The 18,330-nt window shown below is 34.3% G+C and overlaps 1 protein-coding gene across 2 annotated transcripts; it reads right to left on the bottom strand.

Moving 5' to 3' along the window:
* Window positions 1–10,017: 10,017 nt before the first annotated feature.
* On the bottom strand, window positions 10,018–14,648 carry LOC126870311 (omega-amidase NIT2-like). 2 transcript variants are annotated; one of them, XR_007691272.1, is made up of 6 exons: window positions 12,561–14,648; window positions 12,327–12,473; window positions 11,580–11,764; window positions 11,017–11,185; window positions 10,509–10,742; window positions 10,018–10,357 (listed from the first exon to the last, which is right to left on the bottom strand). XR_007691272.1 is itself a non-coding variant. In XM_050627895.1 (5 exons), exons 1-5 carry the CDS (start codon window positions 12,643–12,645, stop codon window positions 10,609–10,611), a joined length of 720 nt encoding a protein of 239 aa, XP_050483852.1. In that variant the 5' UTR covers window positions 12,646–14,648; the 3' UTR covers window positions 10,018–10,608. The 2 variants fall into 2 exon arrangements, 1 of the variants encoding a protein (XP_050483852.1); XM_050627895.1 differs by having other exon boundaries at window positions 10,018–10,742.
* Window positions 14,649–18,330: the final 3,682 nt, after the last annotated feature.

Genomic DNA, 18,330 nt, shown 5'->3' on the forward strand with positions numbered 1-18,330 from the left:
TTAAGCTCATATGTTTCTGTTTCTCCACTCGCGCTGCGCCATAATATCCTTTGATATTTCCGATCCTCTGGTCGTACGAGGAATTGCCGATACATTTTCTCGATGTCGCCAGTGAGTACGTACTGATGAGCCCGGAATCTAATTAATATACAAAATAAATCTTCCTGTAACTTGGGTCCTGTGTAAAGTGTATCGTTTAGGGAGGTTCCGGTAATGCTTGGTGCCGATCCGTCGAAAACTACACGGAGTTTGGTGGTTTGACTCGATGCTTTGGTCACGCCATAATGGGGTAAATAGTATCCGTTGTCGTCGGAGTGGTTGACATTGACCTCGTCATGTGTCCCAATGCCAGGTATTCCTGTATTACCGTTCGATATTCTGATTCGAAGCGTTTGTCGTGCTGGAATCGGCGATTGAGTGAGGCGAGTCGTTTAATTGCCAGCGTTTTAGAGGATCCGAGTGACTGAAGCTGATCGTTGAAAGGTAGAGCGACGATGTATCGTCCTTCGCTGGTGCGTCGGGTGTGGGCTTGGAAGTGTTCTTCGCATCGTCGATCTGCCCTCTGAGATATGTTTAATTGAGGGTCCTTCATCGATTTCCCAAAACCGCGAGGGGTCTGCTTGTAAAGTCGTCGTGGATGTGTGAAATATGTTTGTCGCGGTTTGGGAAGTTGGATTCCCCAACTATAATTATTTTACTACAGAATCCTCATAAACATGATGTATGTATATATATCCTGAAATATTATCAGTCTATTGTCAAGTTATAGAACATTATGGAAATTGCCAGTTAAAGTCATAAAAAACAAAAAATAGGGAAGTTCGTTAAAATATGTGATTTTCCAATCAAGATATAGAATTTATTCGAGTAATATAGATTACGGTAGAGATGGTGACGGTAACAATGAGTGGACTGATTCTTCGTGCGAAAACAAATTGGAAGCGCAGAGCGATGTATTGTTTCAGCGAATATCGATTTTAAAGCACGGTTTTAAAGTACGTGTGCGTTTGACTAGGTGTGTTAATTAATATTGCTGTCTGATTTTCGATATGTAAATACAATATCTACATATCTTTAAACTTATGATAATTGAACTAACAATTTTTTTAAATTTAAATTAAACTTATGATAATTGAACAAACAATTTTTTTAAATTTATATTAATATTTATCCTTTTAAATGCAACAATTTTTTTTAATAATAACTTCACGCGTAAGTCAGCTGCGCACATATTTGATCGTTCTTTAAAGCTTGAATCTCTGCGAAGAGAAAAAATCTTTCAACCAACAAGAACTGGTTCTACGTTTTCTATCCATTTCCTTCCAGATAAATCTCTCTATCTAAAATCCTTATTTCCGTATTTCCTTGAAAAGGTTAAAGTCGTTTTGTATAAAATCCAATGTAGAGAAGAAGGAAGATCCGCAAAAGATTCTTTCAGCTTTCCCTATGTTTGAGCTCGAATCAAAGCAATCCTATTCCCAATAGGGTGACTATGCGTTTAACTTTTCATAGAATCTCTCTGATTCCGTGTGATACCTTCGGTGTTTTTGAAGTATGTAATTGATGTCGTAACGTCAACGCTTTGCAGTGCGAATTCAATTTTGCGTTGCAATTTCCCTGTTTGCGTGGCAAAAGCATAAAATCGATAGCGCACGTTTCGATAAACACGTTTTCTTTGCTGATGGCGCACTGTAAATATAAATATTTGAATAAATATCGCGAATTTCATGTTGCTAAAAGATTTATACTATTTATTCGTAAATAACTGTTGGATATGTTTAAGTTGAAACCACTGCATTAGGTCTTTTTTCTTGTTTAAAATTATTTGTATTGGTAAATTGAATGAAAGTTCTAAAATGTAATTTGTTCTTCTTTTATAAATAGTTTACAGAGGATAAAGCGTGGGTAACTCAAGACTGTCGCGATCATGACACTATACATACCTATGTATAGCACGTATACTAAGCTAACTAAAATAGCAAGTCAGAGAAATGGAAACTTAGGAAAATCTAAAGGAAGATAAATCGTTCGAGCCTTGACAGGAATATAAGATGCTAAGTAATCTTCCTAAGTAATCTCCTCCAGCTTTTTCTATTTTGATCAATAATTATTAGTACATGTTAGGAAAACAAATAGAATTTTTGTTCTCAAGCGAGGTATAATTTAAATTTTGTATGTACACAAAAATGTTAAATATCTGTAATAAACATGGTACAATCACTTTTTTTACATAAAATTATATTGTATAGGCTATTGTTATTTAAACATTCTAAATTGGATGAAGAAAAAAAATGACGCAAATAAAACGTAGGACATTTTAATTAAAGAGACTAATATAGAGATTTATCTACTTAACTGTGATTAAATCATCTCCACTTAACGCTCTACCTCTTCTATTAATTATGCTTCGTTAAACTATGATTACAGAGGATGGCATTTTTGATAAAATGACATTCTGACAAATATATCTAGATCGATATATATAGATATAGATAGACAAATATATAGATTCTTACAACAGTAGTTATGAATGAACAGTAGTTATTGTATCAATTCCGTTCTTCAAAAGCTTCATTTGTGAAAAGACAATTCGCCAGAATATGGATTCACTGTAGTTATAGCTATAGGATTTCAATCTAGTTGACAGACTTGCTTTACGTAGAGAATATCTGTCTCTTGTTCTACTTTATCGCGATTCTCTCCTCATCTTATACGCTTTGTCGAGCAAAGTAATATTGGCATATATCTCGGCTCTGGTTACAATCATTAGTTTCCGCCTAAACGGTTAGAATCACATAGCTCGCGCTCTACTCTCGTTTATTCAACATTCAGGCCATATGGTCGCATGCGACGAGTTTTATGTTAATTCCGACCGATTACAATACCTTTCTTTCGTTTACAAGGAACGACGAGACTGGCAGTTGCGTGATTTCCAATGCAAAAGCCGCGATATCTGCACGATAACCTAACCTCAACCGATTTTGTTGTACTATTCTTATGTGGACTTCGTTTGTACCACTTTCGTAACAAAAATAGAATACGTAGAACACAGCATTCCGTTATGCGATATTGTCGATTCCTAACATCCGAAAAATCAGAGATAATTTTTTCCCTACAGTTGTACATTTGTGTGAAAAATTACGAACGTAAAGTTGTTTGGTGCATGCACAGTCCTCCCCTCCGCTGCATTTGCGTGGACATGCTAGAAAGATTCACTTTTCCACGGTGAAACTGTATGTATTATAATTTCATTTTTACAAAGGTCGAACATCCTACTATGCATAAATTTAATATTAATATAAGCAGGTTTCCTGTTAAGTATTACATCTGACGTATAAGCACACGTGTGTACGAGCCTTGGTTTTAAATGTCTTATAGTAGACACCGAAAAGATTATTCAGTTGGATATATGACTCAACATCAATATTTTACTAGGAGATAACATGTTAAGAACACGTTGGTGGATGGCATGGGAGATGATGAATGAAGACATACTTCTGTGAGATACATAAAATAGTAGTCAGAACGTATTTTGGCGCTTGGGGACAGCAACAGCTTTTTTTTTGTTTTTATTTATTTGTTGAAATTACAATCAATTCTCGCGTTGAGAATTTTCAGTAATTTTTCTGGCGTGGCGCAGTGACATGGCTGTTTATTTACAATAAGTTAATACTTATTATAGATAGGTATAATTTATAAGTATTATAAGTAAGTGCATTAGCTTAATTTGGATAATTAAATGAATCTAACGTTTAGGTCTAGCGAGTAGTGCCTCTTCAGCCTGCGAATCTGGTCCGTCGTATCGAGTAGTCCAGTGATTAGGGGGTTTCGGTGTTTCTTGACTCTTTTGCTATATCTGTCGCTATATTTTGCTATTTCCTCTTTGACTGTAGGTATCTTGAGGTCGCGATGGATGGTTTCGTTGGTAACATACCAAGGTGCGTCTATTAAGGCTCTTAGCGCTTTCGATTGGAATCGTTGTAGTATTTCGATGTTGGAGTTACTTGGACAGCAACAGCTGATGATACTGTCATACACCTCCATTTATAAACTTTCGAAAATCGATGTGACCTTCAAACTTTAGTGTATTCTGTTTCACAGCACAAAATGTTTCCGAAACGTAAGTTTATTGTTACAATAAACTTGACTAGTGGCTCTGAAATACTATCCTTGAAAAAACAATGGGGAAATTGGAGCAAAAAAAAAGAAGGAAATAAACAAAGACCTTGTTGGTTCGTAAAAATAAAATATGCTACAGGAAAAACTTTTTCCAACGGATTGAGATGCGATAAGCTTTAAAAGCTATGACGCGAATCGAGCGTTTGTCTACAAGAGCGCATTTTCGGTGGATATATATGTTGGAATGACATTGGGGATAGGGTTGTCGGTGTTTGAGGAGTCTTCATTGAAGGTAGCCATCGTTGCGGTGTAACGAAGATACGATTTATTGACACAGGTATGAATAACACAGGTTTTGACAATCTACCACGGCGGTGAGACGTCCGCGACACTAGTGACAGTGGTCTTAATGTCATAAACGGTATCGAAACTTCGTAATTGATATTGTTAAGGAAGAAAATATTGGTAATCTCCTCAAACGACGAGCGCTTGATATTCACAATTAGAACTCGATATCTTAGCTTCTTATAATATCCTAATAAAATGTTATTTATCGATTACAATTGTCCTGTCGTATTTTATTGTGTTTGCTTTATAAATGTGAACTTTATTCAAAAAGAGTTCATCGATATAACGGTATTGAAGAGAACTACTCGAGAAACTATATCTAGCCCTTGGATGGAGGGATTGCTTGCTTCTTACAATCGAATAATTGGAGTGTAACTGGAAACACGAACGGTAATTTAGCAATGGAGAAGAACTTTAGAACGACAGCAATTTTCTTCTTGTTTCTTTGAGAAAGGCATCGTTCATTTTATGTTTGACGAGAATGGGGTTGTTGGACGAATTTGATTAGAAAGGAAAGATCTTTAACAAATATTCTTCCCATTGATACATTCCTATATTTTTTATTTAATTATTTGAAAATGCAATTTTGCATATACCTATGTGCAATTATATACTATAATCGCAGGCGTTTCTTTAAAATGATGTACTATTGAAACAAGGCAAAGTATCGTCGAATTCTTCTAGATTCAATTTCTCAAAAGAATGGCTCTATTGATTAACCAAACATAGTTCCCATAAGCATATACGTACTTCTCAGAAAAGATAGTTATATCTAGATCAATATTACTCCCCACAGTGACCTATATGTCAAAGAAAAAAAAGACACATCAAGTATTAAATCATACTACTATTACGTCCACTATCTCTACAAATCCTCCACTCTTGGAAAAGTCTATCTTATTCAAACGTAACGTAACTCAAATTAAATCTTTTCCATCATCATAAATACGAAACATTTATAAAATTATCATCTTCGATTATTTACTCAACATCTAGCTAACAAAATCTTCTCCATCGCCGTACCCCTTAATCCTGACCGCGTACAATTAACGTATGAATAGTTAATTTATTGAAATTTAAACGACCATTTTACGCTACTTGTACTCGAATGATTTTAGGATCTTGCTGTATCTCTTGCACAGTGTTATACTGACAGGCGAGAAACATAGAAACGTAACTTCCGATCCACTGATTTACCCTAAACACACGATGATAGGTTATACGGTGGACGCAATACAGAAGCGTTTCCGATGCAATTCGAAGGTGCGTTGTTACAATGGAGTTCATCGATCCATAGTGACTATTTCCCCGCCAACTACAGCCTGTAATAACGGAATAGCCAATAAAGTATATCCTGTCGATTTAATCGTTACCCCCACGGTGCACCGCGCGCACGGAGATCGGATCGGTGATTTTCACGTGATGTTTCGCAAATCGTGAGGCGCTCGCGTGATTCGCGCGTTTTAAGCGTTCCCGCTCTTCCCGTCCGATAGAAAGAGAAAGGGAACAGGGGGTGGAAGGAAGAGGGAAGATACGTGATGCGGGTTCAACCTGCCGCGGGAACCTTTAAAGAAGGTCGGTGCAACGGGAGAGATGTAATTTTAATAAATTGGAGAACAAGTCATTGTAAAAGATTGATATTCAGATGTTGGAGATGCAGCAGATTTACAACTCGCTGGAATTAAGTTAGTTAAGGCGTTGAAAACCTAACGTCTTTTCAAAGGCGTTTGCCGCGTTTCTTTTCAAATCAAAATACATACATACGATACGTACAATGTATGCGCCTAAAGTTTTAAAGTTAATTTCTATTCAAGGAATGGACTGTTTTATTATAGATTTAGGAAATTGAAAAGAAGCAATTGCTTGTTTCTAAGAAAGAATCGCGAGAAGTACAGTTAGAAACTGTATTGTGAATCACTTTTCCTGGTTTCCGTAACGAGGAAGTGAAAAAAAAAACGCAGACAAGTCAACGTTTACCGCAGCTAAATGGAAGATACGCAGGTACGAGTCGTTACAGTTTTGTCGCTGCAACGATTCCCGCTGCGTAATTTGACAATGAACAGTTGAAAAATAGCAGCGTTGTATCCGTACTCTTTAATATCCCATTATATGGAAGTTAACGACCGGAAAATACACCGCTCGACTACTTGAAGGAAGTAGCTCATGAGCAAGTCTTTTGTATCCTCGCAATGGTATAATTCCTGTAACGTCTCGTTCTCGGAGGATTTATTTCGTTGATTTGTACTTGTTTATTACTTTTGTGTTTTCATGAATGGAGCATGTCGCATGCGAATCGTAATATGGTTTTAATGGCGTTTCGACTTCAATGATATCAGCGGCTGATTGCGCTTCCCGTAAGAAGCTTCCAATCATTATGTATTTTAGGAACAACAGATAAGGATATTTAGAGAACGAATTAATTATTCAATTGTTCGCGCAAGAAATACCTGTCTCTTTTTCGAAAGTTATAAATGCTGTTTTCAAAGAGTTCCTTAGCTCACCATAAACCAGATAAGAATCTTTGGTTCCATCTAGAAAAAGAAACCTTCAGATCAAACCGAAAGGGGTTCGGATTATATTTTCTAATCGTATTTGTATATTTCTTTTTACGGTCAGCTTGTCATCCACGTACAATCGAACAGAGAGTCCATTAATTATTTCCCTTCGACTTGTTTCAGGGGGAGCATCTCGGAAGCCATGCCGGCTGACGAGTTCGCTGGAAATCGAAACAGAAGCAAACCAAGACTGCAACCACCTTAACGAACCGCTATTATCACTGGCAAGGTCATCGGGCAGACCGGATCTAATCATGCTCACGCCGACCATGCTTCCTGTGCACTCGTTCCTCTTTCTTAACGACGTCAACCAGAAGATCGGGTGGTAAAAAATTCGAAATCGAGTTGATTGAAAATCTCAAGGAATATTAAAAAAAAAATACGAATAAACAATTTGATATAGAAATCATCCATTTTGGGCAAAGAAAAGAAACAATCAGAAAAAGGAATAACCACAGAAGCTCTGAATTTCATTGCTTCCTAATGGTACTTCCTTGGATATTTTTACATTCTGGAGGCGTGAACGAACTCTGAAAAACAGAAACGACTTCTATCGGATGATCGAAAAAACTACCTGGACACTGAGTATAATTATTCACACGTGCGGATGCCATTTCCAGCATGTTTCTCCATGAAGAAGGTCAGCTTCAGTTTTTGCCACTTGTAGATAGAAGTTGAAGTGGCGGACGTCTTAACGAGGTTGCTAGAATGTCAAAGAAATAGATGAGGGAAATATTATGAAGATATATTTATGAATATCTAATTGAGCATTTAATTAAGAACTTAATCGAAAGACCAAAATAAGTTGGTTCTTGAGACCAAGTACCTATCTAAGTATAATAGTCTTTTGTACTTACGGTTTAGTAAGAGGACTCGAGTAAAACGATTACTCGTTAAAAGGAACAATAGAATAATCATGCCTCCGCAGACGGTGGTCTCTGCTTTCATGCCTCATCGCGGAGAATCTCAGCGAAAAAAGTATCCCGAAGCGTGAGCTGAAAGGTGGCTATGTAGGCTGCCTAGTGAATGCCGTCGCCATGGTGGAGCTGGCGTGTAGCAACTCCCTAAGTCCAGGAACCTAATCCCGCGTCAGAAAGACAAAATTCGCTACGGAGAAAAGTAAACAAAAATATATATATATAGGAAAGAAGAGACAAAGATTAAAGATCGTTAAGAATTAAAGGTAATTTAATGATAAAAGGGAGAAAGAATTGTGTAAAAATTCTACTGGGAAAGAAAAGAAAGAAGAAGCCTCCAACGAGAAAGACGTGCTCAGAAGCGAGTCCCGCGTAGCGCCATGTAGAGGAGCAGGAAGAAAATATTGGTAATCTCCTCGAACGACGAGCGCTTGATATTCACAATTAGAACTCGATATCTTAGCTTCTTATAATATCCTAATAAAATGTTATTTATCGATTACAATTGTCCTGTCGTATTTTATAGTGTTTGCTTTATAAATGTGAACTTTATTCAAAAAGAGTTCATCGATGATTATCCATTACAGGTTGTTAATAAACCTGAATTATGCACAAAGGAATTGCCGTTAATAACTTAAGATTCTCTGCCCGTCGTACAGGGTACATATAGTAATTATTCTCGACGATCGTAACGTTTAAGTCCAATTCGAGCTTATAGTCCCATGCGAGTTAATCAACGACAATAGTTTGAATTTCTATTTGTTCGTTTGTCGTCTGTTTATACCCGGAGCACCTGCTGTAAACCAATATAAAATTTATTAGATCTATAAATAACACATATAAAACTTATTAATTTATAATTAATATAAAATAGGAGAGCACGAAACTTCCTATTTTATGGATATGTTAAATCTTTGTAAAAAAATACCATATCATTAGTATCATTTTAATCGTTCTAAAGGATTTAGCTGCATAAAGCTGTGACCCTTAGAAGAATCGATGTTCACGCGTAACAAATTGAAATTGTGCGAAGGTTCCGGTACGAACATCACAAGCGTCGATACCAGGGGCACAGGCACATGTTCTGGGTTCATTATATATTTATAAAGGGCTGACGATTCAGTGGATGGTCCGGGTAAATTTAAATTGTAAATGAACGCATTGCTGGTTTCAAGTAAAAGCCTGGATAAGAGCGGATATGATATGAGAGTCTGTCGTGGAAAGGGGAACAGGCCGCTTTTATTTGTAAAGTTTGAATCTCCTCGATATTGAAGATGTTGAAGCTGCAAGTATGTATTTCATTTTAATCCATTCGAGACCGAGATTTAATTGTAAGACGATACCTAGGTGTCGGTACGATCTGAATGTTTAGTTAGAATGATTCTGTGTTTTACTCTCTCCAGGGTATCCTTTTCATACTTTGATTTTAAATCGATGACAATCTTAAATAGTATGCCTCATATTTTTAAAATATAAAATTATATACTATGTTATTCTATAATGTATTATGTACAGTCATATATATATATATATATATATATATATATATATATATATATATATATATATATATATATATATATAATAATTCTATATTGAAAAAAATATGAAATTAACATGATATATACATTACTACATAAGTTATATATAAAATATGTATACTATACCCTTGCCTACTGACTGATATGAATTTCTTTCGGTCTCGAATGCGTTCAAAGAGAGCGCAAAGAAGTCGAAATTACTTATTGTAATTAGTAAAACGACCTGAGAGGCAGACAGATACAAGAAAGAAGGAATATTATATTAGCGGCATTATCATGTTTTTGCTCTCTTTAAGTCTTTCATCGAGACAGACAATCTACAGGTATTAATCGACCAATTTCTCCAAGCTGATAACTTCGAATTGATGTATATATATAAGAAGTGTTATGTGTTAATCTGTCTAAATGTTTAAAAGGTGTTATAAATTAAATGTTGTTAAACGATACGTAATTGCCTTTTGATCGTAAATTTTACTATCAAGGGGTCTTTTATGTATGCGTAATCATTGTGAATTATAACAATTTATGTGATTGATATTAAAGGTGTTTAAAAGCATGTATTTTTTTCTATATTATTATTCTCCTATATTATTATTCTATATTATTATAATATCCAATTACATGTTGATACACAAGATATACAGATTATTATTTATAACGTTTTTCTTTTTTTCTTAATTGAGTCATTCATTCAGTACAAATGATAAGAAATTAGTAATAATTCACAAAAAAAGGATATCGTAGTAGAAATATTATAAAAAAACATTTTCTGTTTTAGTGTAGAGTTACTCCTTCTTACAGACAGTGTCGTACAAATCTGTACGTCTCTGAGAAAATGTAGGTATCTGAGCCCTTACTTCCTCAACAACTTTTAGATCTGATAGAAAAAAGAAACATACGAAGTAATAAGTAATGCTTACTAATAAATTCAACAAATACAGAGGAAGATGGCTAAATCGATAAATTAACGAGACTAAAAATTAATTACATCATGGATCTCTCGCTTTTAATTTTAAGCTGTAAATTACCGATATCGGTGACTGCCATATTCTCTTGAGTTTCCAAACCGTAAAGAATCTTTCCCCAGGGATTGGTCAACTGTGTATCTCCCCATGCGACGTAACTTGCTTAAGGAACACGAGCCGGTGATATGCAGGCAACGTATAATTGATTATCATTCGCTCTGAAACGCTGAAGTAATGACCAGTGCAGTGGTCCAGTGGTCATATTGAATGCCGCTGGATATATCAGCATTTGGCAACCTAACCCAGAGAAGCAGGAAATATGAAGCCACCGAATACCAATTAACTTCGTAGTTGCACGGTTCACATTCCATCATTTCTGAATATGCGAGGACAGTCCTCTTATTGTGCTTTTAATTCTTTTATTTGTTTCATTTTCAGCAAATATACTGGTTTTTTAAATTAAGCTTCTTTTTATACAGAGTTACAGATTATATTAATTTTATATAGAATATATTTAAGAAAGATATTTAATTTTTTGCTAGTTAAGTATTGATCGATTAAGTTACTGTACCTTTGTTCCGATAAATGCGTGCCATTTCCTCGAATCTAATATCATAGCAAATGCCAATACCTATTTTGCAGCCCTTCACATCGAACGTCGTTAGGGAGTTACCAGGACTGAGTGAATCACTCTCTCGAAAAGTAATCTTATTAGGAATGTCGATGTCGAATAGATGTACCTAATAACATAAAAATGTGGTCGCTAATTCTATTGCTGCAACTTTTGTAATTTAATATCAAAGTTACCAACTCCTAAACTTTAATTATTTTTTATTTAATAACTGACAGCGTTTTTATCACTTTCTTTTATTAAAAAATCTTATCATTTAATAATGTTTAAAAAGGAGAAAAAATAAGTAGAATAATATTTTAAGTATGTGAAAAATTTATATTACACATTACAACAAAAATGGGCGTTTCCCGTATCATAACGTATTTTATAAACCGTAAATTATAGAATTGGTTATAGTATACGTATGTACATATGTATATTCCTAAATTATTCCTAGATAGAGTCACTTTCTTCACCCCAATATTTTCAAATTCAAAGCCATAAAGGAATATATTACTTACCTTTCGGTGTTTTGCTATCAAAGTTCCATCGGGACCCCAAATAGTACAGGTATTGTACAATTTAGCGCCCTCTATTTCAGGCATCGTACCACCAACTACATAGATGTTGTTTTCTTTAGCTGCGTTCGATGAAGCAACGCTCGTTTCACCATCAGGAATACTCTCGGCGTATTTTGGAAAGTACTCTGCATTGCAATATTTCAATTAATGAAAAATAACTGTCTTTTGTTCCAACCATAAATTAAATTGAAATGTTTGCCAGTTTTTTATTTTTTAAATTATTAAAATAACTAAGTTTTATATTTCGACTTAATTAAAAATGCAATTACTTAGCTAATAGTATATATAATAAATTGTTTCTACAGGTTCAAAATGAAAAATGAATATTTAGAAATATTTAATTACGACAATGCTATTTGTGTTAGTATCAGTGGCTTGTTACTCAACGACTTTGCTAGTACTTTTTGAAACATAAAGTTAGTTTTCAATTAACAGTTATACTAGAGGCGGAATTATAAATGCAAAATAATTGATAATACTAATTTATAAGTACCTAATTATTAGTATCTTAAAAAATATATTTATACAAAAATCACGATAATCATGAAAATGGGGAAATCCTATATTCTCGACTCAATTCACAATCTTTATGGAAGTATAAACGGTAAGGTAATTTGTCTACTTTTACTTTTTCTATATAGTTGTTACACACATAGTAAATTATTGAAAAAAAAAACAAATTATTACGTATTCCATATGGTGAATTAAAGCATTCAGGAAGAGCTATAATATCAGCATTGTGCTCTTTTGCGCTAGAAATGTAGGAAACTGCCCGCTCTACATTTTTGCGTTTTACTTCATTTACTTCAAGTTGTACCAACGCCAAGCGAAATGCTAAAATGTTGGAAAAGTTAAATACATTCGGTTATATATTTCCCATACTTTTTATCTATAAATACTTTTTACATAGTGAATACTTACTCGACATCGTTCGCACTACTTGTTTAGCGATGTTTGTAAGTATCATAATGTTGAGGTTATGTATGGTACTACTCAATATCAACATTACGTAAGCAATACGCAGGGATTTTTAATAATTCTTGGTAAAGTTTAGGACATTAATTTTGATGTAATTGTAAACATTATTTGTTCACAATTTGTTCATTTACTTTGCAACAAAAAGAACGCATCTGCAAGCGTGTTAATCGGATAACGACGAACTTCATTTCGCAAACACCGACACGTGAAACATTTTGAAGTTACGTCGACGCGAGAGTAATTGGTTCCCTTAAATTACTCAATTTCTATTTCTTTCGCCATGTATATTCGAGTATTGCATTTGAATTGCAGAGCAGTCGAAAGTAGAGGAGCACCTCGCCGATATATCGACAGGAACATGAATTTTTTTTCATAGGGCGAATATTTTTTCCATTGAATTATTAAACCGAGTCAAATTTTCAAACTCAACCACTTAATTTAATCGTTTTACATAAAACATTTCAATCTGTTTTCTTCTAAATACTTTACCTATATTTCATCTGGCTGAATATTCCATATTTTTAAAGCTTGTTGATAATTACAAATACGTAATTATCATTCTGAAGCTAGAAATTTGAAATAAAATTGCTCTGCGCGAAAGGAAATAATTCAACGTTTTATATATAGCTGTTAAAATGATATAATAAGTTTCAGTAAAATAGCTTCACTAAAATTTGTGGTTTTTTTCCTTTTCTATTTTTTTTCTTTTTTTTTGGTTTTATGTGTTTAAGGGCGAACGTTCCCTCTCATTTCTTGTATTTTTATGAGGAATTTAGCCTTTTTACACCACGAGAGCCTCAACGTTTTCATTTTCACGCCTACGCTACGCTCGTTAAACACGTTCTAATGAGACCATGTGCTGACATTGCGAGTTTTATTATTTTCGCATAATAATTTATCATTTTAGATTTCAAATATTACATTCATACATTTTTCGTTGTAAATTTCTTTCTCTATTTAAACAATTTACCATTGTTGCTACAATAAATCAATTAATTAAATTAATTGATCAGTTTAAACTTAAAATATCATTTCATAAGTTTTCGTCACTTGAATCTAAAAACAACAGAAAACGGTATACCCGCATCATACATAGAAAGGAGATTAAAACGCTAGAGTGATCATATTCAACAATCACAAAACGATAATAGGACATTGTGTTTCTTCTGAAGGGCATGAAATTGTCAGGAGATTATGCCATAAATGAAATTGGAAGCTGGCTGGTCAAAGGGATTAAACTCGGTTAAACTCAATTGTGCTATATTGCACAAAGACTTGAGAACTGCTACCAAATATCTACTAGCTTAAAGGTGTGCTGATTACACCTTACAAATTGTAATTATATTTCAAATACAATCTCCTAAGTAATAAGTAAATTAAATTAATACTTTACCTAGAATCTGTGATACATTAATATAACAAAAATACATTTCTTAAATTATTCATTAATTTGCAATGTAATTAGAATATTATCTTTATTTTCTGGTGTCTTTATTATTCTTAAAAGATACGCTGCTTGTTTGCAAATTTAACACTACGTATGCTATTAATAAATCATTTTATATTTAATTTTGCAACCTTCAATCATTGTTAAAATTGATTGATAATACCGTTGGTTAATAGAAATTTGAAAATGCTCTCGTTTCCACTCGATTAAAAGGTAATTGCACAAACTGTCACAGTGTTGACTACAAATCACGTGTGTCGTTCTATTAAATTTATACACAATAGTATTTATTCTCGTTTTAATTTAAAATGAAATATGTTATTGTATGAATAGCAGAATGTTCAAATAATTGAAACAACTTTTTGTCCTCTAATTAATGATTCTCATTTAAAAAAATTTAAGAATTTTAATCAAGAAGATTTTGAAGTCTCGATCTAAAATGACCAAGGATTGAAACAGAGAATATTTTGATGCCAACAAATACATATTCTTCAGATATGAAACAAATGTGATAATAAAAATCGATGTACATGAATGAATGTTGAAATATTGGAAAATTGTATAATTATATCCATTCTCTGTTGCGTTTAGATGTTTCAATTAATGTTTCATCAGAATTTTTATTGAATATTTTAGAGGTACTGGTTGTAAGGTTTTTTTTTAAATTAAAATTAAAATTAAATGTAAGAACAGATTCAAAGTATAACATTCAAAAATTTGTGGTTATAAAATTTACTTGTATGTCATAATTATGTAAGTGAATTAATCTCATAATTAATTAAATGAATTTATTTTATGTGAGTAAATTATATTTATCTATAATAAGTCTTAACTTATTATTAATAATCAGCTAACACTGCATAATACTAAGTAAAGTAACTGAAAATTCTCGACGTGAGAATTAATTATAATTTCAACAAGAAAATAAAAAAGAAAAGAAAAGAAAAGAAAAAAAAATTCTATGTAAGTGATTGTTCTATGTAAGTAATTCTATGTAAATAATTCTATGTAAGTGATTTGGGGCTCGGCCAGTACCTTGCCCTTCTTTGGGATATTCCGAATTATCTGTCCTCTCCGAGCTGCAAATCTGATATCTCAGATGTTAGGGAAACCCCCTGGCCGGTAAGGCACGATAGACAGATGAGACTAAACGGCTGGTGGAGAGGGCAATCATCAACAGAGGGTCACACCGTGCGGATACAATACTGGGGTCTCAATAAAATCTTACAACCGTGGTGTTCAGAACATCAAACTCTGTTTGCATACACCCGGTGCACATAAAGTGTCAAATTACACTAACACTGGATTTATTGAACCTCTTTCACCTTGACCAGTGGCTCTTTAGTTTATGATTTGCAACAGAATCCCTGTATCAACGCAGGTTCACGAAACATACAACTTCACGCACCAAATATCGATTACAGTCAATCGACACTAACAATCAATAATTTGTCTGCGAGATGCTCCTCTGGAAGTTTTAACTATATATATTCCGGTTTTAACTATATATATTTAACTATATATATTAACTATATATTTTCCCTAGGAACAGTAAGATTTTAACGAAACAACTTTATCAAGAGATCTTAATGTCATAAACGGTATCGAAACTTCGTAATTGATATTGTTAAGGAAGAAAATATTGGTAATCTCCTCAAACGACGAGCGCTTGATATTCACAATTAGAACTCGATATCTTAGCTTCTTATAATATCCTAATAAAATGTTATTTATCGATTACAATTGTCCTGTCGTATTTTATTGTGTTTGCTTTATAAATGTGAACTTTATTCAAAAAGAGTTCATCGATATAACGGTATTGAAGAGAACTACTCGAGAAACTATATCTAGCCCTTGGATGGAGGGATTGCTTGCTTCTTACAATCGAATAATTGGAGTGTAACTAGAAACACGAACGGTAATTTAGCAATGGAGAAGAACTTTAGAACGACAGCAATTTTCTTCTTGTTTCTTTGAGAAAGGCATCGTTCATTTTATGTTTGACGAGAATGGGGTTGTTGGACGAATTTGATTAGAAAGGAAAGATCTTTAACAAATATTCTTCCCATTGATACATTCCTATATTTTTTATTTAATTATTTGAAAATGCAATTTTGCATATACCTATGTGCAATTATATACTATAATCGCAGGCGTTTCTTTAAAATGATGTACTATTGAAACAAGGCAAAGTATCGTCGAATTCTTCTAGATTCAATTTCTCAAAAGAATGGCTCTATTGATTAACCAAACATAGTTCCCATAAGCATATACGTACTTCTCAGAAAAGATAGTTATATCTAGATCAATATTACTCCCCACAGTGACCTATATGTCAAAGAAAAAAAAGACACATCAAGTATTAAATCATACTACTATTACGTCCACTATCTCTACAAATCCTCCACTCTTGGAAAAGTCTATCTTATTCAAACGTAACGTAACTCAAATTAAATCTTTTCCATCATCATAAATACGAAACATTTATAAAATTATCATCTTCGATTATTTACTCAACATCTAGCTAACAAAATCTTCTCCATCGCCGTACCCCTTAATCCTGACCGCGTACAATTAACGTATGAATAGTTAATTTATTGAAATTTAAACGACCATTTTACGCTACTTGTACTCGAATGATTTTAGGATCTTGCTGTATCTCTTGCACAGTGTTATACTGACAGGCGAGAAACATAGAAACGTAACTTCCGATCCACTGATTTACCCTAAACACACGATGATAGGTTATACGGTGGACGCAATACAGAAGCGTTTCCGATGCAATTCGAAGGTGCGTTGTTACAATGGAGTTCATCGATCCATAGTGACTATTTCCCCGCCAACTACAGCCTGTAATAACGGAATAGCCAATAAAGTATATCCTGTCGATTTAATCGTTACCCCCACGGTGCACCGCGCGCACGGAGATCGGATCGGTGATTTTCACGTGATGTTTCGCAAATCGTGAGGCGCTCGCGTGATTCGCGCGTTTTAAGCGTTCCCGCTCTTCCCGTCCGATAGAAAGAGAAAGGGAACAGGGGGTGGAAGGAAGAGGGAAGATACGTGATGCGGGTTCAACCTGCCGCGGGAACCTTTAAAGAAGGTCGGTGCAACGGGAGAGATGTAATTTTAATAAATTGGAGAACAAGTCATTGTAAAAGATTGATATTCAGATGTTGGAGATGCAGCAGATTTACAACTCGCTGGAATTAAGTTAGTTAAGGCGTTGAAAACCTAACGTCTTTTCAAAGGCGTTTGCCGCGTTTCTTTTCAAATCAAAATACATACATACGATACGTACAATGTATGCGCCTAAAGTTTTAAAGTTAATTTCTATTCAAGGAATGGACTGTTTTATTATAGATTTAGGAAATTGAAAAGAAGCAATTGCTTGTTTCTAAGAAAGAATCGCGAGAAGTACAGTTAGAAACTGTATTGTGAATCACTTTTCCTGGTTTCCGTAACGAGGAAGTGAAAAAAAAAAACGCAGACAAGTCAACGTTTACCGCAGCTAAATGGAAGATACGCAGGTACGAGTCGTTACAGTTTTGTCGCTGCAACGATTCCCGCTGCGTAATTTGACAATGAACAGTTGAAAAATAGCAGCGTTGTATCCGTACTCTTTAATATCCCATTATATGGAAGTTAACGACCGGAAAATACACCGCTCGACTACTTGAAGGAAGTAGCTCATGAGCAAGTCTTTTGTATCCTCGCAATGGTATAATTCCTGTAACGTCTCGTTCTCGGAGGATTTATTTCGTTGATTTGTACTTGTTTATTACTTTTGTGTTTTCATGAATGGAGCATGTCGCATGCGAATCGTAATATGGTTTTAATGGCGTTTCGACTTCAATGATATCAGCGGCTGATTGCGCTTCCCGTAAGAAGCTTCCAATCATTATGTATTTTAGGAACAACAGATAAGGATATTTAGAGAACGAATTAATTATTCAATTGTTCGCGCAAGAAATACCTGTCTCTTTTTCGAAAGTTATAAATGCTGTTTTCAAAGAGTTCCTTAGCTCACCATAAACCAGATAAGAATCTTTGGTTCCATCTAGAAAAAGAAACCTTCAGATCAAACCGAAAGGGGTTCGGATTATATTTTCTAATCGTATTTGTATATTTCTTTTTACGGTCAGCTTGTCATCCACGTACAATCGAACAGAGAGTCCATTAATTATTTCCCTTCGACTTGTTTCAGGGGGAGCATCTCGGAAGCCATGCCGGCTGACGAGTTCGCTGGAAATCGAAACAGAAGCA

This window comes from Bombus huntii, chromosome 10, assembly GCF_024542735.1.
Source record: "Bombus huntii isolate Logan2020A chromosome 10, iyBomHunt1.1, whole genome shotgun sequence".
Taxonomy (NCBI): domain Eukaryota; kingdom Metazoa; phylum Arthropoda; class Insecta; order Hymenoptera; family Apidae; genus Bombus; species Bombus huntii.

Coding starts and splice junctions, on each gene's coding strand:
- LOC126870311 (XM_050627895.1), bottom strand. CDS start 12,645: ATGTTGATATTGAGTAGTACCATACATAACCTCAACATTATGATACTT. Junction 12,474..12,560: donor AGTAGTGCGAACGATGTCGA/GTAAGTATTCAC, acceptor CCAACATTTTAG/CATTTCGCTTGGCGTTGGTA. Junction 11,186..11,579: donor TGATAGCAAAACACCGAAAG/GTAAGTAATATA, acceptor TTATGTTATTAG/GTACATCTATTCGACATCGA.